Source organism: Anoplopoma fimbria, chromosome 15, assembly GCF_027596085.1.
Source record: "Anoplopoma fimbria isolate UVic2021 breed Golden Eagle Sablefish chromosome 15, Afim_UVic_2022, whole genome shotgun sequence".
NCBI lineage: Eukaryota > Metazoa > Chordata > Actinopteri > Perciformes > Anoplopomatidae > Anoplopoma > Anoplopoma fimbria.
Window position 1 is genome coordinate 23500802 of NC_072463.1, and position 23652 is coordinate 23524453.

At 37.3% G+C, this 23652-nt stretch overlaps 2 protein-coding genes across 3 annotated transcripts in view; both read right to left on the reverse strand.

The window, feature by feature from the left end:
• Positions 1-501, reverse strand: part of rcan3 (regulator of calcineurin 3) — a 42577-nt gene extending 42076 nt beyond the window's left edge. Inside the window, exon 1 of one of the 2 annotated variants that reach the window (XM_054613936.1) lies at positions 407-501. The gene's annotated coding sequence lies outside the window, so the exon portion shown is untranslated. Of the gene's footprint in view, positions 1-401 lie in introns of both variants that reach the window. The other variant, XM_054613935.1, reaches the window with a different exon arrangement.
• A 1151-nt stretch (positions 502-1652) lies between these two features.
• nipal3 (NIPA like domain containing 3) lies at positions 1653-9125 on the reverse strand. The gene is made up of 11 exons (XM_054614071.1): positions 8951-9125; positions 8427-8495; positions 7413-7584; positions 7195-7254; positions 6697-6842; positions 5323-5419; positions 5022-5157; positions 4178-4266; positions 3904-3967; positions 3414-3508; positions 1653-3221 (listed from the first exon to the last, which is right to left on the reverse strand). The coding sequence occupies exons 1-11, from the start codon at positions 8984-8986 to the stop codon at positions 3034-3036; spliced, it is 1152 nt and encodes a 383-aa protein (XP_054470046.1). The 5' UTR covers positions 8987-9125; the 3' UTR covers positions 1653-3033.
• Between the last annotated feature and the right edge of the window lie 14527 nt (positions 9126-23652).

Below are 23652 nucleotides of genomic sequence, written 5' to 3' on the forward strand. Positions count from 1 at the left end.
CAACACGTGGGATAACACTGATTATAAAAAAGAAAAGGGTTATGGTGAAGAACAGCCTGACCCCTAAGGTGAGACTTCAAACACTGTTCTGTCAATAGAGTGCCATCTAGTGGAACATTTAACATGAATGAAGGTTTCTTTAATATTTTAAACACAAGACCATCTGCAAATTAACCTGAACATCTCCAATAAATCAGGGGGAAATACGACATGATATGATATGCATATTGATTATAGACAACAACCTGTTTCATATTTTCATTCAATCTCTGTAGAATGACGTGCAAAAAAAAAAAAAAAAGGTAATGACATCAACAGCATCACGTCCACAGTTCTGAATGTGGACGTGATGTGTTTTAAGCTCAATTAAAGAGGCAAACATGTGTTTCTGTATTACTCACCCCACCTGTGTCAGTGAAGGCGGCCGAGCAGACCCATTGCAGGTGGAACCAAACAAAAGGATACTCAGGTGACTTTGTCACACAGACAGACGCGACGCTGTGTTTGTTATTACCGGATCAGTGGACGCAGTGTGACGTCAGCACGCACAGGTGAGACCAATCAAATACCAGCGGAGGATCGCAGCGACCAATCAGGCTGCAGGAAGGGGGATGACGCTCCAAACTAAAGGTTTTAATTTGATAAAGACTGCCTGGGAGCCACAGCAGGGAGTCTGTGGCTCAATGTCTCTTCATTACATTACATTATATTATATTACATAACAGTCATTTAGCAGACGCTTTTATCCAAAGCGACTTATATTTACAGACAGAGAAAAAAAAAAACTATTTTTAACTTTTTTTATAACTTAACATTGTTGATATCAGGGGGCTTGGATGACATAGCAGGCTCAAGAATAAGCACATTTAAGGAAGTTTAAATTGTGGAGGTCAGAGGTCAGAGGTCAGTACCTGAATACTTAAGATGCTGACAAGCACGTTCCCAAAAATAGCAAGCAATGTTCCAATGAGATTATCCTAAAGAAGAAAGACACATATGATGATATATTACATTACATTACATTACATTACAGTCATTTAGCAGACGCTTTTATCCAAAGCGACTTACAGGAAGTGTATTCAACATAGGTATTCAAGAACTACTAGTCACCAGAAGTCATAAGTGCATCTCCTTTCTTAAACAAGCATCTTAAAGCATAAACCAGAGCAAAAGTATAGTGCAGAGGCAAATTACTACGAAAACAATAATTGCAACAGACTAATACGAATATAATAAGTGCTACGTGTTGAGGTGGTCTCATCTCTACAGGAATTTAGATGACAGTTCTGTTCTCAGATCCACCTGTTGCACACAAACAAAATAAGGTACACACAATTGGAAACTATTTAAAATGGAATTTTAGTAGCTTTTTTTTGTTTTTTGTTCAGTACTTCAATTTAAAGCAACATGAGGAAACAGGGTGTGGAAAAGCAGACGGGCATCAACATTCATACTGGATTTTCTCACCCACATCTCCCAAAGAGCAAGAGGTTTTCCTTCTTATAGAATGATCCTAATTTCCCATAATGCAGTTCGTGGTTTACTCTGATCCTGCAGTGTGTCAGCTCAACATAAAGCAGTACCAGAGCACTTTGCTAGGACATTTATTGTTTGTTCTTTTCAACCAAAGCAGTTAGGACAGAAGAGCCAGTGTAATGTAAGTTTTATTAACAGTTAAGGGGAACAAAGTTTGACCAGAAATCTTAACGCCAGATGTGCCGCAAACCCTCTGCAAATTGTGACCGACAAATACACCAGATATGACACAAAATGAATTGCATGTTATTTACAATGGAACAGGTTTGACTCTTACAGCATCAGTTCAGGTTTCATTAGATGGCAGTTTTCATAACAAGATAATCTCCAGTTGGTTTACACAGTGATGTTATTATGATGAGGCCAAACACACACAACACAGGTGATTTTTTTAAATAACTGTACTAAATACTGAGAAAAAGCCCTCTGCTTTATTAACACTGTAGAAATGAACTGCCGCACACGTAGCTGTGGAGTGTATCCAATCTGTGCATCCATTCATTAATTAAGGAGTATTTAATCAAATCTAATCATGAAACAAATACTCAAAACATTGTACCATGGATGTTTTTCATCAGGAATGGCAAATGGTATCAAATTAAAAAGGGACAAACAAACTATTTAGCCAAAAACTAAAAGTAGAGATATGTTTTTTTGCAGTAGATTTACCTTTTTATACTCAACAGTGCACATTTAGCATGATTCAATTCCCTTCTGTGTTATCACCTTTCTTTTCAAAGGTTTTACATTTTTATGCCTTTTTATGACTGCTACAGTGACGCTTCACTCACCTACCTGGATTACGTACCACCTTACAGTAATGTCTCCAGTGTAAAGCTACTTTTCAAGGCACACTAAGAGTGTGGGAAATTAATAAATACAATACAATAAATGAAAAGATCCACTTTTTGTCACAACAGGAAAAATAGTAACACAATGCAATTCCAAGAACAAGAGGCAACATTGTGGAGTGAAAACCGCTCATATAAGAGAGAGTTAGAGGCAGATATTTAAAGTCACAATGTTCATTGGCAAGTCTGGAGCAACATTATAGATCTTTGAGGAGATTTGAGGAGTATCTTCATAATCCCCAATGGAAGAACAGATCCCTTTATGTACTTATTATTGAGCAAGAAATTGCTTTACAGTCATGGAAGTGAGAAGTAGCGGAAGCTCCAAGGCACAGCGCCATCTCTGCTGTTAAATCATTGTGAATCCACCACAACATCCAGGAGCTTCAGGTTACTTCCGTTCAATTTTGGAATGATTACAGCTGACATCTTCTTAAATAATGGAACGCTTCTCAAGGTCACGTTTTGGTTTAGAGATTTCAGAAAGGAAAGCAGGTGGAGAGGAGTGTACGGACACCCAGTAGACTCCCGCTTCTGAGCTGGAAGTTGTGTAATTGTGAAAAGAACTGAACCCATCTTGGTCTTTCTAGGTCCTTGAATATTGTTTATAGTTGAAAGGAGGAGAAAAAACCCCAATAAAAATACTTTAATCTTCTTTAAGGTTAGGGGGGCTGCGAGATGGATCCGTGGATATCGAGCCGACCGGTGGTTGTTCCAGGTGGACTGGTAGAGTCGCAGGAGCTGCTCCATCGTTGTTGACCAGAGCCCCATAGGAGAAAGAACCATTGGTGTCTGGCTGGACAAAAAGGCCCTTGTCATGAATAGTCGGGACACCTGATGATGGAAAGAATAGGTAGGAACAACTTAACAGATGAATTTGGGTAAACTGTCATTGTTACAGAGATGCTGAGTCTTCTCTGCTGCAGCCACACTTTTTTGTTGTTTTACACAAGATGTGTTAAAAAGAAAATAAATCTAAAGAGATTCAATAATCAGTATTTATGTGAAATTTTAGGTTATACAAACCATTAACCATATCCATAGTGACATAGGGCTCAAAGGTCTTGGTCTTTTTCCTGTTTTTGGTGATGAGAAAGACCCCAAGGAAACAGAATGCAGATCTGTACAAAACACAAAATATTTGTCAATATTTCAATGCACAGTAAATCCACACATAGGCTATTCCCATCAAATGTCTGTTTTTTTAGGTATATTTTTGTATGGCTTTAGCATTTACAAATAAAGTCACAGGCCTTTCCCACAGCAGACATTTTTTACTTTACCAGGAAAAGCACAGGTGTTACCAATAACATAAATTATGGCTCTGTGCTATTCACGTGTCCCAGTAAGCCATGTTGATGTGTGATAGTGAGTCATGCACAACATCAGGACCCTGAAACAGGCTTGGCTGAATACAATTTAGCAATTATCGATTTTATTATTAACACGTGTGCTTTCCTGCTGTGACAAGTAAAAATGTCTTTGTCAAAACGGCCAAAAATGGAGAATCACTCACCCCAACAAAAACATGCAGATGTGAAGAATGTCTTCATTCCTAAACTCTATGTAAAACACAGCACCTGGAAACCAGAACAGAAGAAAGCTTTAATGACTCTTAAAGATGTGTAGGTGGAGCATATCAGAGGTTTTCAACTCTGCATATAAAGCTTCGGGTCACTGCTCTGTTTCTATCGTGCCAGGCAGTGATTTGCATACATCGGTCAAAACAGGCTCGACTGAAAACTTCTTGTTAAAACTGAAAATCAGCAGCTAAAAATCGCATAACTCACCAGCTAACACGGCAAAGACAGTGGAGAGGATGTAGTTGACGCCGGCAATCAGAGATGAGTCGTACAGCTTACACGCCTGGGAGAGAAATCTAAAAAAGGAAATGACGCACAAAAAATAGTAAGCAGCGACCGTTTAAAAAAACCATATTGAAACACTTTGACTTTGTTCACCTATAAAGAATAAGAACTTGAAAGAAAACCAAGCCATTGTTAAATTTTTTTTAAAAGGTACACCCACAAAATGATCATTTGTATATCAATTACTCATTAAATGTGATCCCTTGAATTTTTGAATAACACGTTTTTTCGCATGCCTTCGCTCTGAACAGAAAATCAAAAAGACGAAAAAAGTCTTGATGAATCTCATTAAATGGGGGCCACATTTAACCACAGCAAAACTACATCAAAGCATCCGTATGCACACTCACACAACTCTAGTAGTATAATCCAAGTCTTATTTATCCGGTTGTATACTCAGTACTTTTTTGCTAAAACCTAACTATATAACACTTTGGACTCTCACATTCCAGTAGCATGCCTGTGAAAGCGTGAGTCTGTTTAGGCAGAAGTGTTTTAAATATTAAGGTTTTCGAGAAGATGCATGTTTTTGGTAAGTACTGAGGATATGACTGGATGAATGAGACTACTGCATAAGTTGTGAAAGTTTGTAAACAGACAATGTTTCCGACAAGAATTCAACACAGGGTGATTAATTGATATACAAATGGTCATTTTGTGGATGAAGTATTCCTTTAATGTAGCAAACCTTTTGACCACTACAGCCAACTGCAGCCACCATGCTAAGCACACTTATCAGTAAATACTTCATGTTCCTGTCACTTACCTGGCCTGGAAGACCACTGAAGCCACCATGCACACACACATGACACTAAAGATCGGGTAGTCAAGCTGCATGTTGCCCTCGATGGTGAGAACCAACATGCCTGACACCGCCTTCACTGTGATGACTGTGACCGAGCCTGTACACCAAAGAAAGAAAAAAAAAAACTGTTAATTACACAACAAACAAGAGAAGCTTAGGTGCATTTTGAACATTAAAAACGTGTTCATGTACAATAAAGTATGGTAATAGCGTGAATTTATAGATTGTATGAAATTGACGGTCTTTAATGCCGGACACTCACTCAGTAGCGCGACCAGCATCAGAATAATAACGAGGTAGTTAGCATTGTGCTGTTTGTAGAAGTAAAGAAGCAGGCAGAACGTGATGATCTCCAGGAGCTGTCAATAAGGATGATAGAAATAATAAACACCAAAATGAATATAAATAAACAAAACAGGAAGCAGTGCAGTCGTTGGCAGATTACAGCCAGAGACAAATATTTGTGATGAAAAACGAAACAGGTCGAGGATGCTGAGAAATGTGCTGTGTTCAAACTGTTTAAAGTCTAATCAAGTGTCCCTCAGGCAGTGTTGACTTTGATCTATTTGTAACCACTGGTTCTCTTCGCTTACGCAGTTGTCAAGTTTTAGGCCAGCTGTGTTTATTTATGGTTATAGAGACTTAGCAAAGGTAAATAATGACGCAATGTTTGTAACTGATCCAGCAGCAACTCAGAGAGTGATCCTCGATCCTGGTCATACCTCTGTAAGATGGCTTTAAATGTTATGGAAGTATTATTCTACATCAGACCTCAATTAAAAATGACACATACTGGTAAATGGTATTCCATTACATATGACTCACTTGTGCATAGGGATGGAATGATATAGGACTTTATTGCAGATCACGATAAAAAACACACATCAAATAAATTGATGTTGGGGAATTTCCATTATTGGGATAACTGAATGTGAATATCCTCACATGAGGGACTTGAAAATGCTGTTTAGCTCAATTTTATGATTTAGTTTTAGGCATATTTTTATGATTATCAGATTAATATTGCGAATTGCAATTTTATTTTGGCCATGCATGATCATCCCATGCCTACTTGGGCAAGTGCATTTGTTCATTGCCAGAATTCCTTGTATGTCAATTCAGAGCTGCAAATATGCGAGGTGAAGAAACAAATATGTCAAACGCAGGAGAGATTACCTTGATAAGAGAAACAGCTGTCACAAATAGACCTTCACCAACACTGACTGAACAACACTACAAACTACAGCCTCAAAGATGACCACTGTTTTTGACTTAGGATTTATGATAGAGCATGAGTCAGCAGATGTGTACTGGAGGGCTGTGTGTGGCTTTTAGAAGGTGTTATATTGGCAGAACATACATTGTGGGTGCAATAGGTGTGTACATTTGCATTTTTTAACACCACAGGTGTAAAAGAACTGTTCTAACAATACTGTAACTGTGTAAGGGAGTTTTGCAATTAGACTTTTTTTTCCAGCATATACAAATTGACTTTATTCAATATGTCTAAGCATTCACATCTGGGTGCTACACCTGAATCATTTGTATACGTCAATTTGAAAGCAGAGACGAATTGAGCCAACTGTGTATTGAGCCCTGTGTTTCTGAACTATGTCAATGAATGAAAATATCTTACCAGATACAAGAGAACAGGCCATCCAACAAGGTGTGTCACAATGTTCTCTGCTTGGAGTTTTTCATGAGCGTTTGGTCCAAATGCTACAAAGAGGAATGTCCCACTGATGGTAAGAATAGAGCCCAGGAAGGACAGCCCATAGCGCTCTGAAAAAATATAGAGAATAAAAAATGACATGCATTCAGTTCTAGTGAAGTAGGAAATGTGTTAGGACATTTGGTATAACATGATATAATAAAATAGACCATTAGACATCACAGTGAAACTCAACAAAGAGTTTTTTTTTTTTACAATATTTCTTTTGGTCTTACAAAATTGCATTTTCAACAAAATATGGCCTGTACACAAACAAACGTTTTGACGTTTCACACATTGTACTGTAGCAGCTGAGTAGGCACTATGACTTTTTCAAGTACTGCAGGAATTTAAAATTTGCATACAACTGCACAAATTCCATGATAATTGCATAAGAGTGTCTCACACGTTGTCTGAACTTACTTGCAAAGTCCTTTGGCTTCAATTTCTCACGCAGAAAAATAAGACCCAAAATTGAGCTCGCTGAAAACAAAAAGTAAAGCAAGACGTTATACAAATACAAATTTCTCTTTAAATTAGTTGTATGTATACATTTGAGGGAATCCATTTCCCTGGCTATTTCGATGACATTATTTATCTATTAACATCTACTTCCAAAATATTAGGGAACAAATACTCACTAAGGGCGGACACGGCGTTTAGGGTTGCGATGATGGCGATGGGGGCGAAGGCATAGGAAACAAAGTTGGCTCCCTCCCCGAGACATATCAGTACAAAACCACACCACCAGGTTTTGGTGCGGTAGAAGGCACGCAGGTCTTTGGTTCCGGCTAACTTCACATGGCTGTATTTCTGCATGTGGTAAATACACTTGAGTTACCACAGTCTACTAAACTGAAAACAAAGCAACATGTAAAGTATGCTTACACCAAACAAAACTATTTAGCAGTAGAGATATTGTAAATGTTATGTCAAGACAGAATGAAGTAAATTAAAGACAGTGATAACTGTACATTATTTTAGTCTTTTAAGTTTCTTTTGAAGGCTGATAACACTGTATAACAGACTAGCTCTAAAGGGTTATTTTAACGTGGTGACAGAAATAATTATTTTTACAATCAACACTTTAAATGATGAAGTCACTTGGAAACGACAAGGTAGTACAAAATGTAAACCATACTTTGGTGTTTCATTTTTACGTCTTTACTTAAGATTTCATTAAATTTGGTTATTTTTTACAACACTGGCTGCTATGCTATGTCGACACAGAGCCCTGACATTAGAAACTGAACTATTCCATACAGGAGATGTAATAAGATAAGATAAGATAAGATAAGATAAGATAAGATAATCCTTTATTAGTCCCGCAGCAGGGAAATTTGCAGACTTACAACAGCGTAGAGTAAAGTGCACACAAGAGACATAGTAGAAGAAGACAAGCTAAAAATAAAAAATAAAAAATGAAAAATAAAAATAAAATAAAACAAGTATTATAAATAAGCAATAAAAAAAAAAAACAGTAGAAAAAACAACAATAACTGAAATATTATATTTACAGACAGAGAAAAAAAACAACTATTTTTAACTTTTTTTATAACTTAACATTGTTGATATCAGGGGGCTTGGATGACATAGCAGGCTCAAGAATAAGCACATTTAAGGAAGTTAAAACTGTGGAGGTCAGAGGTCAGTACCTGAATACTTAAGGAGATGCTGACAAGCACGTTCCCAAAAATAGCAAGCAATGTTCCAATGAGATTATCCTAAAGAAGAAAGACACAGATGATGATATATTCATTACATTACATTACATTACATTACAGTCATTTATCCAGAGAGACTTTTATCCAAAGAGACTTACAGGAAGTGTATTCAACATAGGTATTCAAGAGAACTACTAGTCACCAGAAGTCATAAGTGCATCTCCTTTCTTAAACAAGCATCTTAAAGCATAAACCAGAGCAAAAGTATAGTGCAGAGGCAAATTACTACGAAAACAATAATTGCAACAGACTAATACGAATATAATAAGTGCAGTAAACTAATATTCCGGCATCTAACTACAAGTAATAACGTTACATTGTATTCTCAACATTATGGACGTTTCATATGTACAAAGACACGTCATTCAGATACATGTTACGTCCATACAAATGTTTCAAAAGTCCCAAGTATTAACAGACGCTTAACAAGTAAAGCACCGTGTGTCGTGTCTCACCGTGTAGGAGTCTCCGTTGCTGCTGAAGTCCATCATCTTTATGATTTATTTATTACCAGGGGTTCAAATACCAGATGTTTCATCCGGTCGCTGTGATATTATGTTTCTATCCCTCATATTTCACTGTTTATCTGGCGTTACGATGAGGAGGACGCCATCTTTGTGGACGAGGAGCGGTCTCACTTCCGCATTTCATTCCACCTATCAAAGGCTACGCTTTTGACGCACGATGGTGACGCACGAATGACGTCACGATGGAGAGTGACCCATATTGTTATTATTACATTATGGCTGATGTTGCTGTTTTGATAGGACGAAAGGGGAAGAATTGACCTCCTAAGACTTTCCTAGTAGTTTTTACTAGTAGAGCATTTAGTCTGCAGTGCCAGCTGAGGAGGAAGATATTGATCAATTTAATTAGGACTACAATGACAGTCAATTATCTAAAGCACTGCCCTGGTGATATTTGCTAGACACATACAGTACCAGTCAAAAGTTTGGACACACCTTCTCATTCAATGGTTTTTTTTAATTTATTTTTTATATTTTTTTCTACATTGTATATTAATATTGAAGACATCTAAACTATGAAGGAACACATATGGAATTATGTGGTAAACAAACAAATGCTCAAAAAACCAGAATATGTTTTATATTTTAGATTCTTCAAAGTAGTTGAATGAGAAGGTGTGTCCAAACTTTTGACTGGTACTGTATGTATATATATTTATATATATATTTATATATATATATTTATTTATATATATATATATAAATATATATATATTTATTTATTCAGTGGTTTTTCTTTATATATTTTTACAGTACCAGTTAAAAGTCTGGACACACCTTCTCATTCAACTACTTTGAAGAATCTAAAATATAAAACATATTCTGGTTTTATATTTTACAGTACCAGACTTTTGACTGGTACTGTAGGTCATATCCAAACTTAATTATCATCAAATTATTATTATTATTATTATTATTATTATTATTATTATTATTATTATTATTATTATTATTATTATTATTATTAAAAGTATGTTATATCCATTACAACCAGACTAAATGTTCCTGAATATGACACTTTTGATTATTCTTCACATTTATCTCTAAAACTTCCTTCACTTAAAATGATGACTAATGAGTCATGACTCAATAATAACTCTCATCATAGCATCATATTATAATCCTGATAAACAACTGATGTATTTTGTTTCCTTCTCTTTGTGTCATTGCAGCATGAAGGGACACAGCACATTAACAAAAACAGTACGTCAGCAACAGTGTTTCTATAACAGGAGCTGTGGAAAAACATAGGCAGGTCAATGAAGGGCGTTAGCTAATATGGGTACATATTTCCTTCTTCATATTGTTAAAGATTATATCACCAATCATGTGTGTACCTGATGAGTCATTGCTTCCACATGCGATATTGGAAAGTAATATGGCAGTAGCTGAGGTAAAGCCAGTGAGCAGTGTTTTAAGTTCTTCATGTGTCACTGCTTTTCTGATTGGCTAAATTGAATTTAAACTAAAGATTTAGAATTAATATGACATGTGTATTTGTGATAACTTGATAACATGAACTTGACTTGTTTTGATGACACAAACTCTGAAACATTTGCTCCACACATTTCTTTTGCTAACCACTAGAGGGAGTAAAAGACCAGAGCTGGGAGGGTTCCATCAGTTTGTTCCATTGTTCTCAAATCAAAGCGAAGACTTCCAAATTCTCTGCTGACATTTGATGTTTGATTGGCAATTAAATTTCACATTTTGCCTGCAATGATCTGTGAAAACCTGAATGCTTAATATGAGAGGTTTTTTTGGCTGTCCTATTGTACATTTTAGGTTTCGCTTGTACAATACACGGTATACAGATCTGAAATTCATAAATGCATTATGTAGCTTGTTTTAATTATATAGAAGAATACTTCTGTAGATTAAGTTTATTTACTTTGTTTATTTACTTTGTTTTTTTACTTTGTTTTTTTCAACAACAAGGCAAAAGAAAGTGCTTTCCATAAGACATAAAAGCCATTCAAACTAAAATACACAAGAAACACATTGCAATATAAAAACAAACATAAATAGGATTTTTTTGTCAAGATATAATTAAAAGATTTTAAAATAGATTATAACAGACGACGATGCAGCAACTGTGCAGTGCAAAATTAAATAAATTAAAAATTAAAAATGTATTTCATAACTGCAGTGGCAAACAGAAAGAATCTCAAGCTCTGATTTTAAAAGAACTGAGAGCTGTAGCAGATCTAAACTTTGTGCCAGGTATGTGTCGCATACAAACTGAATGCTGCTTCTCCGTGTTTAGTTTTGTCTCTGTGGACAGTAAGCAGACCTGTCCCAGACGACAGGAGAGGGTTGGATGTCTGATCAGAAATATATTTTGGCCCTTAATAAGTATAATAATAAATGTGTTATAAACCAACAGTAAAAGTCAATTCTTGGATGCAGAGGAAGCCAGTGTGTCATTTAAACATCAAGTCCTCTCTTTCCTGCTGAGCTCGTTTAATCACCTTTACTACTTGTTGGAATGAGACTTGGCTTTGTGGGCCATAGATATTTACCACTCAGACATTGATTATAGCTCACAGTCTTTTGTTTTGGCAGGCAGATAGTGGACAGGCGTGTCTACCTCGAAGTGTTTACAGGTGTGTGGAGGTATGCAGCTTTATGCTGTTTTCCACTGCATTACCTCATATGAAGTACGAATGCTATTCAAGATGAATACACCATTTAACAAATAAATGATAGCATTAACACCTCGCGTAAGGCTTTACATTTACATCTTTAGTTTGCTTTGCAGTTAACACAGAACTTGAGAAATTGATTTTACATTTATGTATCAGAATGGTTGTTTAAAAAAATATATTTTGTTTCTTGGATTTTTGTTTGAACTTTTTCACAGTTTAATTACATTTAGTTGATTGAGCTTTATCAGATAAATTGTAATTAAGCAGTTCAGTTTAATCACGAGCTTTTACTTACAATGATGTGATAGCAGGGATAGTTCAATTCAAAATAGACAAATGCAATGATGGGATAGGTAAATCTGTAAGGATATCAATATATATTAAAGAAAATGAAACTAGAAGATGAGGAAAATAACATAGGAAATAAAAAAGTTGAAAAAAGAAAAACACATTTCCCGGTGAACTGATGCAACATGTTCAGCCTGCAGTCAGGCCAAACGCACTGTACACACACACACACACACACACACACGCACACACGCACACACACACACACACACACACACACACACACACACACACACACACACACACACACGTAAAGCATCATCCGCATACTTATATCCTGTAATTTTCAGTATAAATGTATTGTTTATTATCAATTAGACTTGTTTATGGTAGATTCAACATTATACAATGCAACAATTCAATGCCTTGCATTACAATTAGAATCAAGAAAAGCCAATAAGAAAGCCTCTCCCATGTTTTCTTCTGATACAATTCAGAGACAAATATCATCATGAAATGACATCTAATGTGCTTTTATGTAATTAAATATGCAAATGCTCCACAAAGAGTTTATTTTGATTAATCATCATACACTCACACTGTTTCTACTACACAATTATGTATCATACATCTGATACAAACAGTTGAATCTTGTTAAATATTTAATTATATGTTGCAGGAGTTTTATTACGGTCTTAAGTTCCTGCTGGGTCAGAAGTCTTGGCAAGTAAAGGTGTGTCCCCTCCTCAGGGCATCAGGTCACCCTGCATAGTGGACAGACCTGTTCACTGCCACCTGTGTGTGTCCCTGTGAGAGGGCTTTGAAAGGCCCTGAGGATGAATGAATGGATTAACAGGCTGATGTGTGGATGGATGCCTGGATGAAAAAGTGGAAGTGGAATAAAGGGTGTTTCCTCTACGGTGGCCCAATGTGCAAGAAAACATGAGTTTGTGCACTTCTAGGTGGCGCTTCTAGTGGAGAAAACGTGATGCAGTGACTACATGATAGGAAACATTCTGCAACCCACCTCTTCCAGGCTGTTGTCCTTTTTCTTCCCACCCCTGCCACACAAACACTTGTCTTGTCTGACCAACAGTCCAAATCCCAATCGTGTTATTATAATATAAATTACTGTCTTTCAGAACAGTAGCTTTCCTTCTTTTTAAATCAGCTTAGTGATAAATCAGCTATTATTTCATTTTTTTCATTATCAATTAATCCACCTATTATTATCTTATATTGAAATAATGATTTAGTTTACAAAGTCTCAGAAAACGTCCAACACAGTTTCCCAGAGCCCGTGATTATTTCTATTTACTAACATAAATTATTAGGGAAGAAGACATTATATAAATATTTCATAAACTGCAACTACTCATTTTCTGCCATTTATTCTGCCTTACAAGAATGATGTCAGCAATTCATCAACTATCCAAATTTTAGCTCTCTTGAAACATTCATTTAATTGACTTACTGTTTTAGTTCCAATACAACCCACCTTCCCTCTGTACCTGTTGCAAGGTGAAGGTCAGGGAGAAAAATGAGTCACAGGCTTTTCACTTCAAGTTTCAAAGAAGTTTCCATTGACATCTTTTAAATTTCTTGAGCTTTTACACCTCTGGCGCCAAGCTGAAGTGCTTTTGTATACTGTAATTTACAACAGTCAAGGAGTTTTCCCAGCAAATGCGTCCCATAATTTACATTTCTCACCTTCAACACCTTTTGTCGACCCACAAAAAGGAACGTTATTCTTGACAACCTACTGTAAGAGATGATATATTTTATAACTACTTTCTGTTTGCTATCAACAAAATATCTTTGGTTTCTGTCTCTTCTACCATGCAGTTACTTTTTTATGCGTGGGTGCCGTCCGCCATCTCCAGAGGAATGCACGAACGTTAGTGACAGCCATGGCAGTGTGTATTTAATAACTGCCAGGCCTGTTTTAAAAACCAAACAGACCAGCATCCATTTGTAATGACTGAGGAATGCTCGTACGTTAGATAGGAACAGGGAATGAAGGGGATGTATTCATTACTCTATGGCACCATGCAACAGGAAGTCATTTCTCCGTGAGTTGAAACTCCAACGTGAAGGAATGTTAACACGTTATAAAGTGAGGGTGGAAGAGCAGGCTTTTCCTAAATGCTCTGCAGGTCCAGGCCTGTCGGGAACATTTCTAGCAATGACTCCATGGTGACAATGACAAGATTATAAATAAAGGCTGGATTAAATATTTGACAATAATTGAGCAAAGCTTGTGACTGTGGGTGTAATGCTTATTGCATTAACAAGTCAACTTACTATTGTGATTTTTGGGCATCCCTCCAGGACTCTGGTTTCGATGACATTGTGTGTGCATTTGCCCATCAGCCAGACAGGATGAAGACACATGAATGGCAAAAAACAAGCTCAGAATCTGTTTTTATTCAGAGTAATAACACGGATATCACATTATTCCTGTTTGCTTTGATGAGTATCTGGAATCTCAATTGGCGTTGAAAGCTTGGAAGCAAATTTACATTTTTTAGTGACACATTAATTCCTTGATTAGGAGCATCTTAAACACAGTTTCTTATGTCTGCTTTAAAACCAGTGCACACTTTAATTTACCCAGTAACATTTTTTTTCCTCTGCCCTTTTCATGAGAAAAATATTTTCCCAGTTTTGTATAAAATCCATTTTAGCTAACTGAATCAGCCCAAACTCTTCATGACGAAAGCCTGCCCCCAAAAACCTGACTATTAAAATAATAATCTAAACAACAAAACTGTGTCCATTTTACCTCCCAGTGTCCCTCTGCATCCCAGCTCAGTCGTCTTTTGTTCTCTGTGTCATACCTGGCTATAATGTGACGAGAATTACAATATGCTAATGCCTGTTATTAGGGACTGCTGCTTAAAAGGTCACAAATGGTCTGAATAACAATTCTGCCTTGATTTCATTAAACAGCATGTCTGATGGAGTGGAATTCATGAATAATATGGATACAAATTTGATCATATATGTTCCTTTAGTTTGTGTCGCTTTATACAGCTATTTATATTATGTGGCTTTCAGATGTCATATAATACAAAGCCATAATCCAAAATGAAACAAGAAAATGGGATTGTATAATGAAAAGTAAATGTCATAATTGAATAAATACACACGCATTTTTTCCTCCTTTAAGTAAATTTTTAGATTATAATGTTTTATTTCAGACGTAATAGAAGAAGGTGATTAATCCCCCATAGTGAATTTATCACCATTTTAAAATGTATTATTTCCATTGAAGCACCTGGAAGTTTCTCGAGCTTTTTTCTGATTCCATACATTTTTTATATATTTTTGCAAACTTTCACCTATTGTAATGTAATTTCATTTTTCCGTAATAACATTTGTTATTTCTGTCTATTGTGGTGTGTAGTTGTCCTTATCCCTCTTTAAAGCCCTCAAGAGCAACTTTGTATTTTTGATTTGGGGCTGGATAAATACAATTGAATGACAGAATATCATTTTTGCATATACACCATCTTTAGGAAATAAAATGAAATACGATTATAAGTTGTACAAAGGAATTTCAAGTTAAGTGATTATGTATTTATTGTTTCTGACAAAGTAAGAATTCCAGAGAGCTGACAAAAATATATTTGTCAAGACTTTGTCTTAATTCTTCATGATGCATTATGACAACGCAATTCTGCTTGGTTTCTGATGGCCGTTCAGTGACATATGAGTCACATTTAAACTGACATTTTAGCCTTCTGTGTTTTGATTCGCAACACATAATGAACACAAATATAAAAATTATTAAAGATTTAATAGTAACTAGAGATCATCCACAGACACACATTTAACCATGATGACACTCACACACACAGATTTGCAGCTGAAAACAATTAGATCACAGTGTGACTTTTCATGCAATTGACCCAAACCCTGGATCCCGAGCTTTAAAACACTGCCATAGATTTGTTGTGAGAACCCACATTCAGCAGAGCTCATGGTTTGCAGCCTTTTCCCTTTCTCACCCCCAGTTATGAGAAGAGTAAGATAACACTTTGGCTGAACTGTTGACCCTGATGCACTGTATACGTTACACATCTCAGAGTGGCGCAGGGAATTACTTTGTGTGTGTGCGTGGGTGAGTAAAAGATGTGGGTCAGAGTTCTTTTATTCCCTCAACGGTTCTTGGCTGTACAATTTCTAGTAATATTTTCAGAAAACAGTTTAATTCTATTACGCTCACTGAGTGTACATTATTAAGTCTATAATAATTAAGCCTTTATTAGTCCCACAATGGGGAAATTCTGTTCTCTGCATTTAACCCATCCCGGAGGAGCAGTGGGCTGTGATGAAGCGCCCGGGGAGCAATTTTGGGGTTAGGTGTCTCGCTCAAAGACACCTCGTCATGTTGCCTGTAGAGGGGTTCGAACCTTGTGGTTGCGGGTCAAGCGCTCTACCTCATGTGCCACAGTTTAGTGTGCAATTACACTTTTTTGTTTTAGGCTATTTTTCTGGTATGTGTGCATTCTTAGTAGAGATTCAAATTAAAATGCTGCTTGTACATTTATGCATCAGTAATAGTAAGAACTGCATATGTATACTTCCACTTTAATCTCCCTTTAGGAAGATTTTGAATGCTGTTTTTTCACTCCGTAATTGTGATTGTCTAAATACCTCCTCCACCATTCCACCGGGAGTTTCTGCAACCGTCTTTGTCTGTTTACTAATGAGTGAGTACTGTAGAAATGCATGAGAAGTGCTATGACGTGGAGTGAAGATGTGCAGGTCTGTGTGTGTGTTTGAGTTTGTCGGACTGCTCATGAAGATTGACTGGACAGATGCTGCCTGCATGCTTCCTGCCTGCTTGTCATTGCAGCGTCACATCAGAAACAGGCGACTGTGCACGACTTTATCCCGTCTGCCACATCTCCTTTCCTTCCTTTTTTGTGAGTGAGTGTTTGTCTGTATGAGAGAGGGAAATAGAGAGAGAGAGAGAGAGAGAGAGAGAGAGAGAGAGAGCTGTCGTCTGTCTGAAACCTGAGGCGGGAGAGGAGAGCAGAGCCAACAAAAGCCTGTGTTTAATTTTCTCTTTTTTTTTCTGTTGTCTTTGGTTCTTCATATTTTCAGCGCCTTGCAATCACGGCATCTTGTTAGCTTTAGATTCAGGTTAAACTTGTTGCAGGAGACGACAACTCCCTCCCACCCTCCCTCCCTCCTTCCTCCCCCTTTTTGTGTCTCCTCCACCCTCCTCATCCCCTCGTCACCTCCTCACATCTTCTCCAGTCTTCCATTCACACCTCTGCTTTGATTTGCGTTTTCTTTTAAAACGGATGCCGCATTTGTCTCAAAGGCATGACTGTCTCTCCCGGCCTCCTCTATTCATTCTGCCCTTTCCTTTTCTCCCTCCTTCCCCTCTCTCCTCCCCCCCTTTGCACTAACAGGTGAATTCTCTCTCAGGAGAGGCTTAAGTTATACAATAGCAGGTGCATGTCTGCCGGATACGACTCAAAAAGACTGTTGATGAACTTTTTTCAGTACAGTAATTAGTTCAGTGTTTGATGCGTACACTACTACCTTACTGCTTAGTTTAGTTCAGTTTCAGTTCATTCACCACACAGTTAAAATACAGTTTATAAGGAAAACCCTAGACATAATGGACACAGAAAAAGTACATCTCAATAGTGTTATCACTTTCATTCCATACTTATGGACCTCTGCCAACCAGTTAAGCTTGTACATTTAAGTTAACCTTCATAAGATGCTTTTTACTAGTCTTATATGTAAGGAGAAGTAAGCAGCAATACAATCACAGAGTCTGTTGTTGAGGAATTGTGAAAGATATTACTTTCAGCAAGTTTCAGTAAGTAAGACTATAGCTGTGGAAAAGACTTATTACCATGACACGGCACGTATGACTTTCTTCTGTAAAATCTGTAATTTCATACGATAACTAGGAAAAGTAATGCAACATACAACATAATACATTTTAATAATAATACATTTTATTTATAGAGCGCTTTTCAGAGTTCTCAAAGACGCTTTACAGACATTTAAAATCAGCATTAAAAGCTACACACTAAAACTTAAAACTTAAAACATACAGCATTAGTCAGACATTAAAAGCAGTTTTGAAGAGGTGAGTTTTGATTTCTGATTACATATAACATAACTGTGATTAATGTGAGGCTCAAATAAAGACTTGTAAAAGGCTAACTAACCTAACCCTAACTACTAAATGGAACTCTAAACTTTTCACTTTCCATGATATTTTGTTATCTTAATCCCTCTTTTAAATATTTAGCAGCAATAGCAATAGCTATTAAGTCACAGTAAGGCTGCCGGGTTGCAGTATTTTTGTAGGCCAACCCTGCAAGTTAGCAGCAACCCCTCATTGAATATATGGACTATTGAAGAAAATAAGGTGTGTTGCAAACACAAGTTTTTGATACTTATATGGTATGTTAAGCAAGGTCATTTTCACAAATGAACACCCCTTTTATTATTTTTGAAGCATAATGCAATCGCCAGAAGTAAAATGTTAACATTAGACTATAAACAAACTACCAAAAGGACACATGAGCGCGAATATAGAGAGACAAAGTCCCGCCCCTTCTGGTGGCCCTTCATGGAACCTTATTTAGGAAAAATGTATACAGTAGTCAACAGCAAGAGACAAATCATTTTTTGATCCCATTTGAATTGTGCCATAATTACACAACTGATGTTTTGTTTTTAAAGACAAGTAAAAGCTTCCAGATTAACGACTAGAGTATTTACAGACATGTTAAATATTGTAGAAAAAGACGCTGAGATGCCTTAAGCTTTGTCTTCGATACAAGGGAACCTGAATTGCAAAAATATTAACTCATTTCCGGTTTTAGAACTCATTCCTATATTGAACAAACACAAGAGAAAATCAACTAGGTTATTGCAGGAGAAACAGATCAATTTATCTCCATGGCAACAGACTTGTGGACTAAGCAGAGGTCACAGGCATTGTACTAGAATACGTCAATCTTCCTTGTTCCCTGTTCTGCAATGGGGCGCACCCTGCTGTAGCCCTTGAGCAGGGCATGCTGTGATTGTTCCAGAGGATTGAGGAGAAAGAAGTGCGTGGTTCCTCTAAAACTCAGACGAGCTGAGACATGTAGACTGAAACTGGGCGCGAGACGAAGAAAGGAAAAGGGAGGGAGAGATAGAGAAATAGATTATGGGGAAGTATCACAGGAGAACATGGAAAGTTTTTTGTTCGCTCTAATAAGAGGAGGACTTCTCTGGGCGAAAGTCAATGTAAACTTTATTCGGAAAGTTGGATGTTTAACAACTTCTTTTTCTTATATGGATGGATGTAGAAGAAATGTGTAGAATAAAACTTATGTAAGCAATGTACATGAAAGTTGATATTTACAACCACATATTTAGTTTGGATTGCAAATAACAGCATTAACAGATTGCCCAGTAAGGAGAAAGACAGAATAAAAAAAACAGACCTAAAAACAACATACAGCATGAAAGAAGGTAATTGTACCAGGAGAGAGATGGTGAACAAGTGTAGAACAGCATTACATAAACAAAAAGAGACAGTGTGTGTACAAGGAGGGCATGTCTGCAAAAAATGAGTTTCTGTCTGAGGGTTTCATCACTGAACCCAGGGTGAGGTGGTCTGAACATGTTCCCTACTTTATTTGAGATGATGAAGCAACAGGCCCTGGAAAGCTCTCCTCCTCCACTATCCCACGGGAATATCACCACTCATCCATAGAGGAAGAGGGACAGAGAAGGTTGATGGGTAAATGAGGAAAAGAATGAGGAGGGGCGAAGAGAAGGGGTAATGAGAGGGTGGAAGAGAGATGTTTATCGTTGGGGAAAGGAAAAGATGTCTAGGGAGGTGTTTCCTGCTCCATTTTTGAGTGATAATTGATTGAACCTGCACACATGCCTGATTGAGTGCCATTTCCCAGAGAAATATTCTCACTGGTGCCCTCATCTTCTACAGTTTCCACTTGACTTTGACCCCCGAGTGAACATCCACACACCAACACGGCCTGCTGACATGTAACAGATCATATGTACACATAACGCTACAGGCACACACCCAAAAAAATCATGCACCCACATTTGACTCATACAAACAATTGAAACACTGAGGAACGTTTTGTCTTTTAGATGCAACAGCGTCCCATTCTGTGGAAGATAAAGAGCAGATTGTTGGGGCCAATAACACGTCTCTTTGTGGAGAATATGAGCCGTACTGTATCTGCTGTGAACCCACACTGCCTGCATCTAGTATTACTGCCTGCAGGAGATTTTCACCAAAATATCCGGCTCCACTTTTCTCCAGGGCGTCGATGGCCTGAGGCTGTGTGAGCTCACCTGGCAGATATTCATTTAGCATTTGATTTACTCATGATATGGTGTTTGATTGTTCGCTGATCAAAGAATAGCCTTTTTTTTAATAGATTTTTGAATTGCATGAAATGGCTGAATATAACCCTTTCTATATAAACCAGTTGTTTGAAATGTTTTACCCCATTTTGGAGTTATTTTGATATTTTGGGAAAGCTTATTACTTGCAAAGAGTAAGATGAGACGACCAATACCACGCTCATATCTATATGGTAAATATGAAGCTATAGGGAGCAGCCAGTTAGCTTACCTTAGCAAAAAGACTGGAAAAGGTTAGCCTGACCATGTACCAAACCAGCACCTCCAGAGCTTACCAATTCATATTTAGACCGATTGTTTAATTTGTACTTAATGTAAAAATGTCAAGTTGTGGTTTATATCCTACACTGCTTAATGGCAGGGTGTAGTCTCTGACGGTTTTAATAGTCCACAAAAGAAATTGTCTGACACATAACTCACTGTGAAACCAAGAGTTGTTGTTTATACACTTTTGTTTTTGTATGACTTAAACAAATGAGATATAACATGTTAATAAGTGAGCTTTAGAGGTGTTTCCCCCTGTTCCAAGTCTTTTTGCTAAGCTAAGCTAAGCTAACCTAAAGCTGGCTGTAGCTTCATATTTAACAAGTGGTATCAATATTTTCAGCAAGAAAGCGGTTAAACATATTTTTTTAAATATCTTGGACTATTAATTTAATCGGCCAACATTTTTAGAACCCTTGGTAAAGCTTTTTAAATGAAAAGAGAGCAACTTTCTGAGCTGCCCTAGATTTAGAACTACTACACAGTAAGGTAATATATGTCTACAGTAAAGTACGCTATTACTTGGGAATGTTGCCTTCAGAGTGCAATTATGCACATTTCTTTTTAGTTGTTAGTTGCTGCAGATAAGAGTGTCATCCAGAGGCTATGAAGTGCAGTTGTATCTACCTCTGGCCTGAGGGGTCCAGAATGAAACCTGATATGGAGATGAGCCCAATACCTGCTCTCTGTTTGGGTGGGACCACAGTCAGTGGCCTAAACACCAAGAAGTGTGTGTGTTTGTGTGTGTGTTTGCAGCATTTTACTTCCAAATTCTGATGATGGAGCTCACATGTCAACCTACTGCAGTCTTCATTCAAAATGTAAACAATCCAACACAGCTCTAATATTTCTGTTTACCTATTCAAATATCAGATGTTGCCAGTTTCAATACTAAATCCATTAAATTTCCTTAAATCTCGCCAATCCTCTTGATGATTTCCTTGGTGGATCTTTCCCTCTGATTAGTGTGTCTTGTGTGACAGACTGTCTACCACTTTAGTTTGTGTACGTGTCTGTAGCTGTGCATGTGTGTATGCTTGGAGACTTTCATATCTATATTGTCAATGAGAGAAAGTTTGCATACTTGCTGGTAGTATGTAATTCTCCAGTGGCTGTTATTTTACCGTTTCTTTCAGTTGTTTTCATAGCAATCCTCTAAAAAACAAAAGCGCAGTTTGAGACAGAAATGAAAGAGGAATGACAGACTACAAACACCAACAGACTTTCCACTATCTTAAACAAACGGTCCTACCTCGGTGTGTTTGGATTGGGCCTACATGCCAAACTTACTGTAGAAAAAACACCATAGTTTGAAAGGATAACAGGTTTTGATGCAGAAGTAATAGAGAATTTAGTTTTTAAGAAGAACTCTTCAAAAGACCTTATACATCTGAACTTTACATTTATTCCACCTGAGTCACTCTATTGAACTCTACAGCGTCCTTGGTGAGAATTCAAATAATTTCTCGGAGGCTAAAATGTTTGCCATTGCACAGAGGTATTTCAGACAGAAGATCAAAATGTCAAGCTTCATAAATATTCTGTGGACAAATTCTCATAATGTGTCTTAAAAAGCAAACATCTTTTTTTTCTCAAAAAGTGCAAACTGACTATGCCTTTGCACATGTGACATTACAAGCTAAGCTTATTTAAAGCAAGTAAACAACTTCTGTTAAGGTTTTTTTTTTAAGTTTCTCTAACTCTGATTTTGGCTAAGCTTAATTTGACCATGTAAAAATGTTCTACTCTTCATGCATGAGGCATGCATTTGTGTTTTACGATATTGTGCTCATTTGATGAAATTGCAGGAACTGCGATCTTTATTGTGTTTCCCTGTAAAATCCCCTTGTAGCTACTTTGTCAGCTCATTTGCTGACAAATTCACTGGAGCAGTGCTCAAAGAAATGCATTCGTATTGAGCAATGCAATCATCATATTGTCCTCTGCAGCTTCCCCTTGCCTCAGGTGTGTCTTGCCCTAACCTCTATCAGTCAACATGCAAATTACATTACAGTCATTTACTTACACTTTGCAAACTTTTGCAAATGTCAAAGTGCTGAAACTTTTGGAAGAGTCAAAGCTGCTGTTCTCTTCTGTCTACTGCTCCCAGTTTTCTCCCCTTTCCTATCCTTTCCCACATTACCATCAGTCTGCTGTTTTTCTATATTCTTGCTAACACCTACTCACCCATTCTTACACCCAAACCCCTCTCCTCTCCTCCTACTAGCCCTGATCCCTCACTCGGGGCAATGCTGAGTTTCTGGGAGTGGCTGCTGCTGCTTGGCGGGTGGAATATTAAAAACAGTGCGGGGCTGTTGAGGTGGGGGGTTAGAGAGTCTGTCCAGACTCTTGGAGCCTCTCTAGTCCAGGCCAAACAAAGTGACAGCAGCATTCTGCTCAAGAGGTCTCACCATTCTTCCCGGTATCACAACCCTGAGGAGGTCAAAGCTCCTGGCAGAGGTCAACCAATCATGCAGACAGTCATGCTGGTTAAGTAGCTGCACACGGAGCTCAGAGGAACACACGGTGTTCTCAAAACTGTGAGATTATTTTAGTGTCAACTCACAGATGCACACACACCCTTAAGAAGATTTTTCCTCCAGAAATGAACTTCAGTTGAGCAAACCAAAGCCTGTCATGCTTGAAGCCCCATTAGCATGGACACTAAGCCTTGTTATCAGTAATACCATAAATACCATAAATAGCATCACAGCAATGACGTGATTAAAGATTTTGACAGTAATGAAAGTAATAGAAATAGATTGTTACTTTATAGTAAAAGTGGCTGTATAACAATGTAAAAATGCTGCTGCATTCAAATCTTACTTAAGTAAAAATATACAAGTATTATCAGCAGCATGTACTTAAAGTATTGAAAATGTAAATACAATTACATTGCTCTAGAGTTAGTGTTGAATCTTGAAACTAAAAACTAAAAAAGAATTATCTGCTAAATAACCAGAGACTTTAGTTGATATCTAGTACCTGCAGTACAGA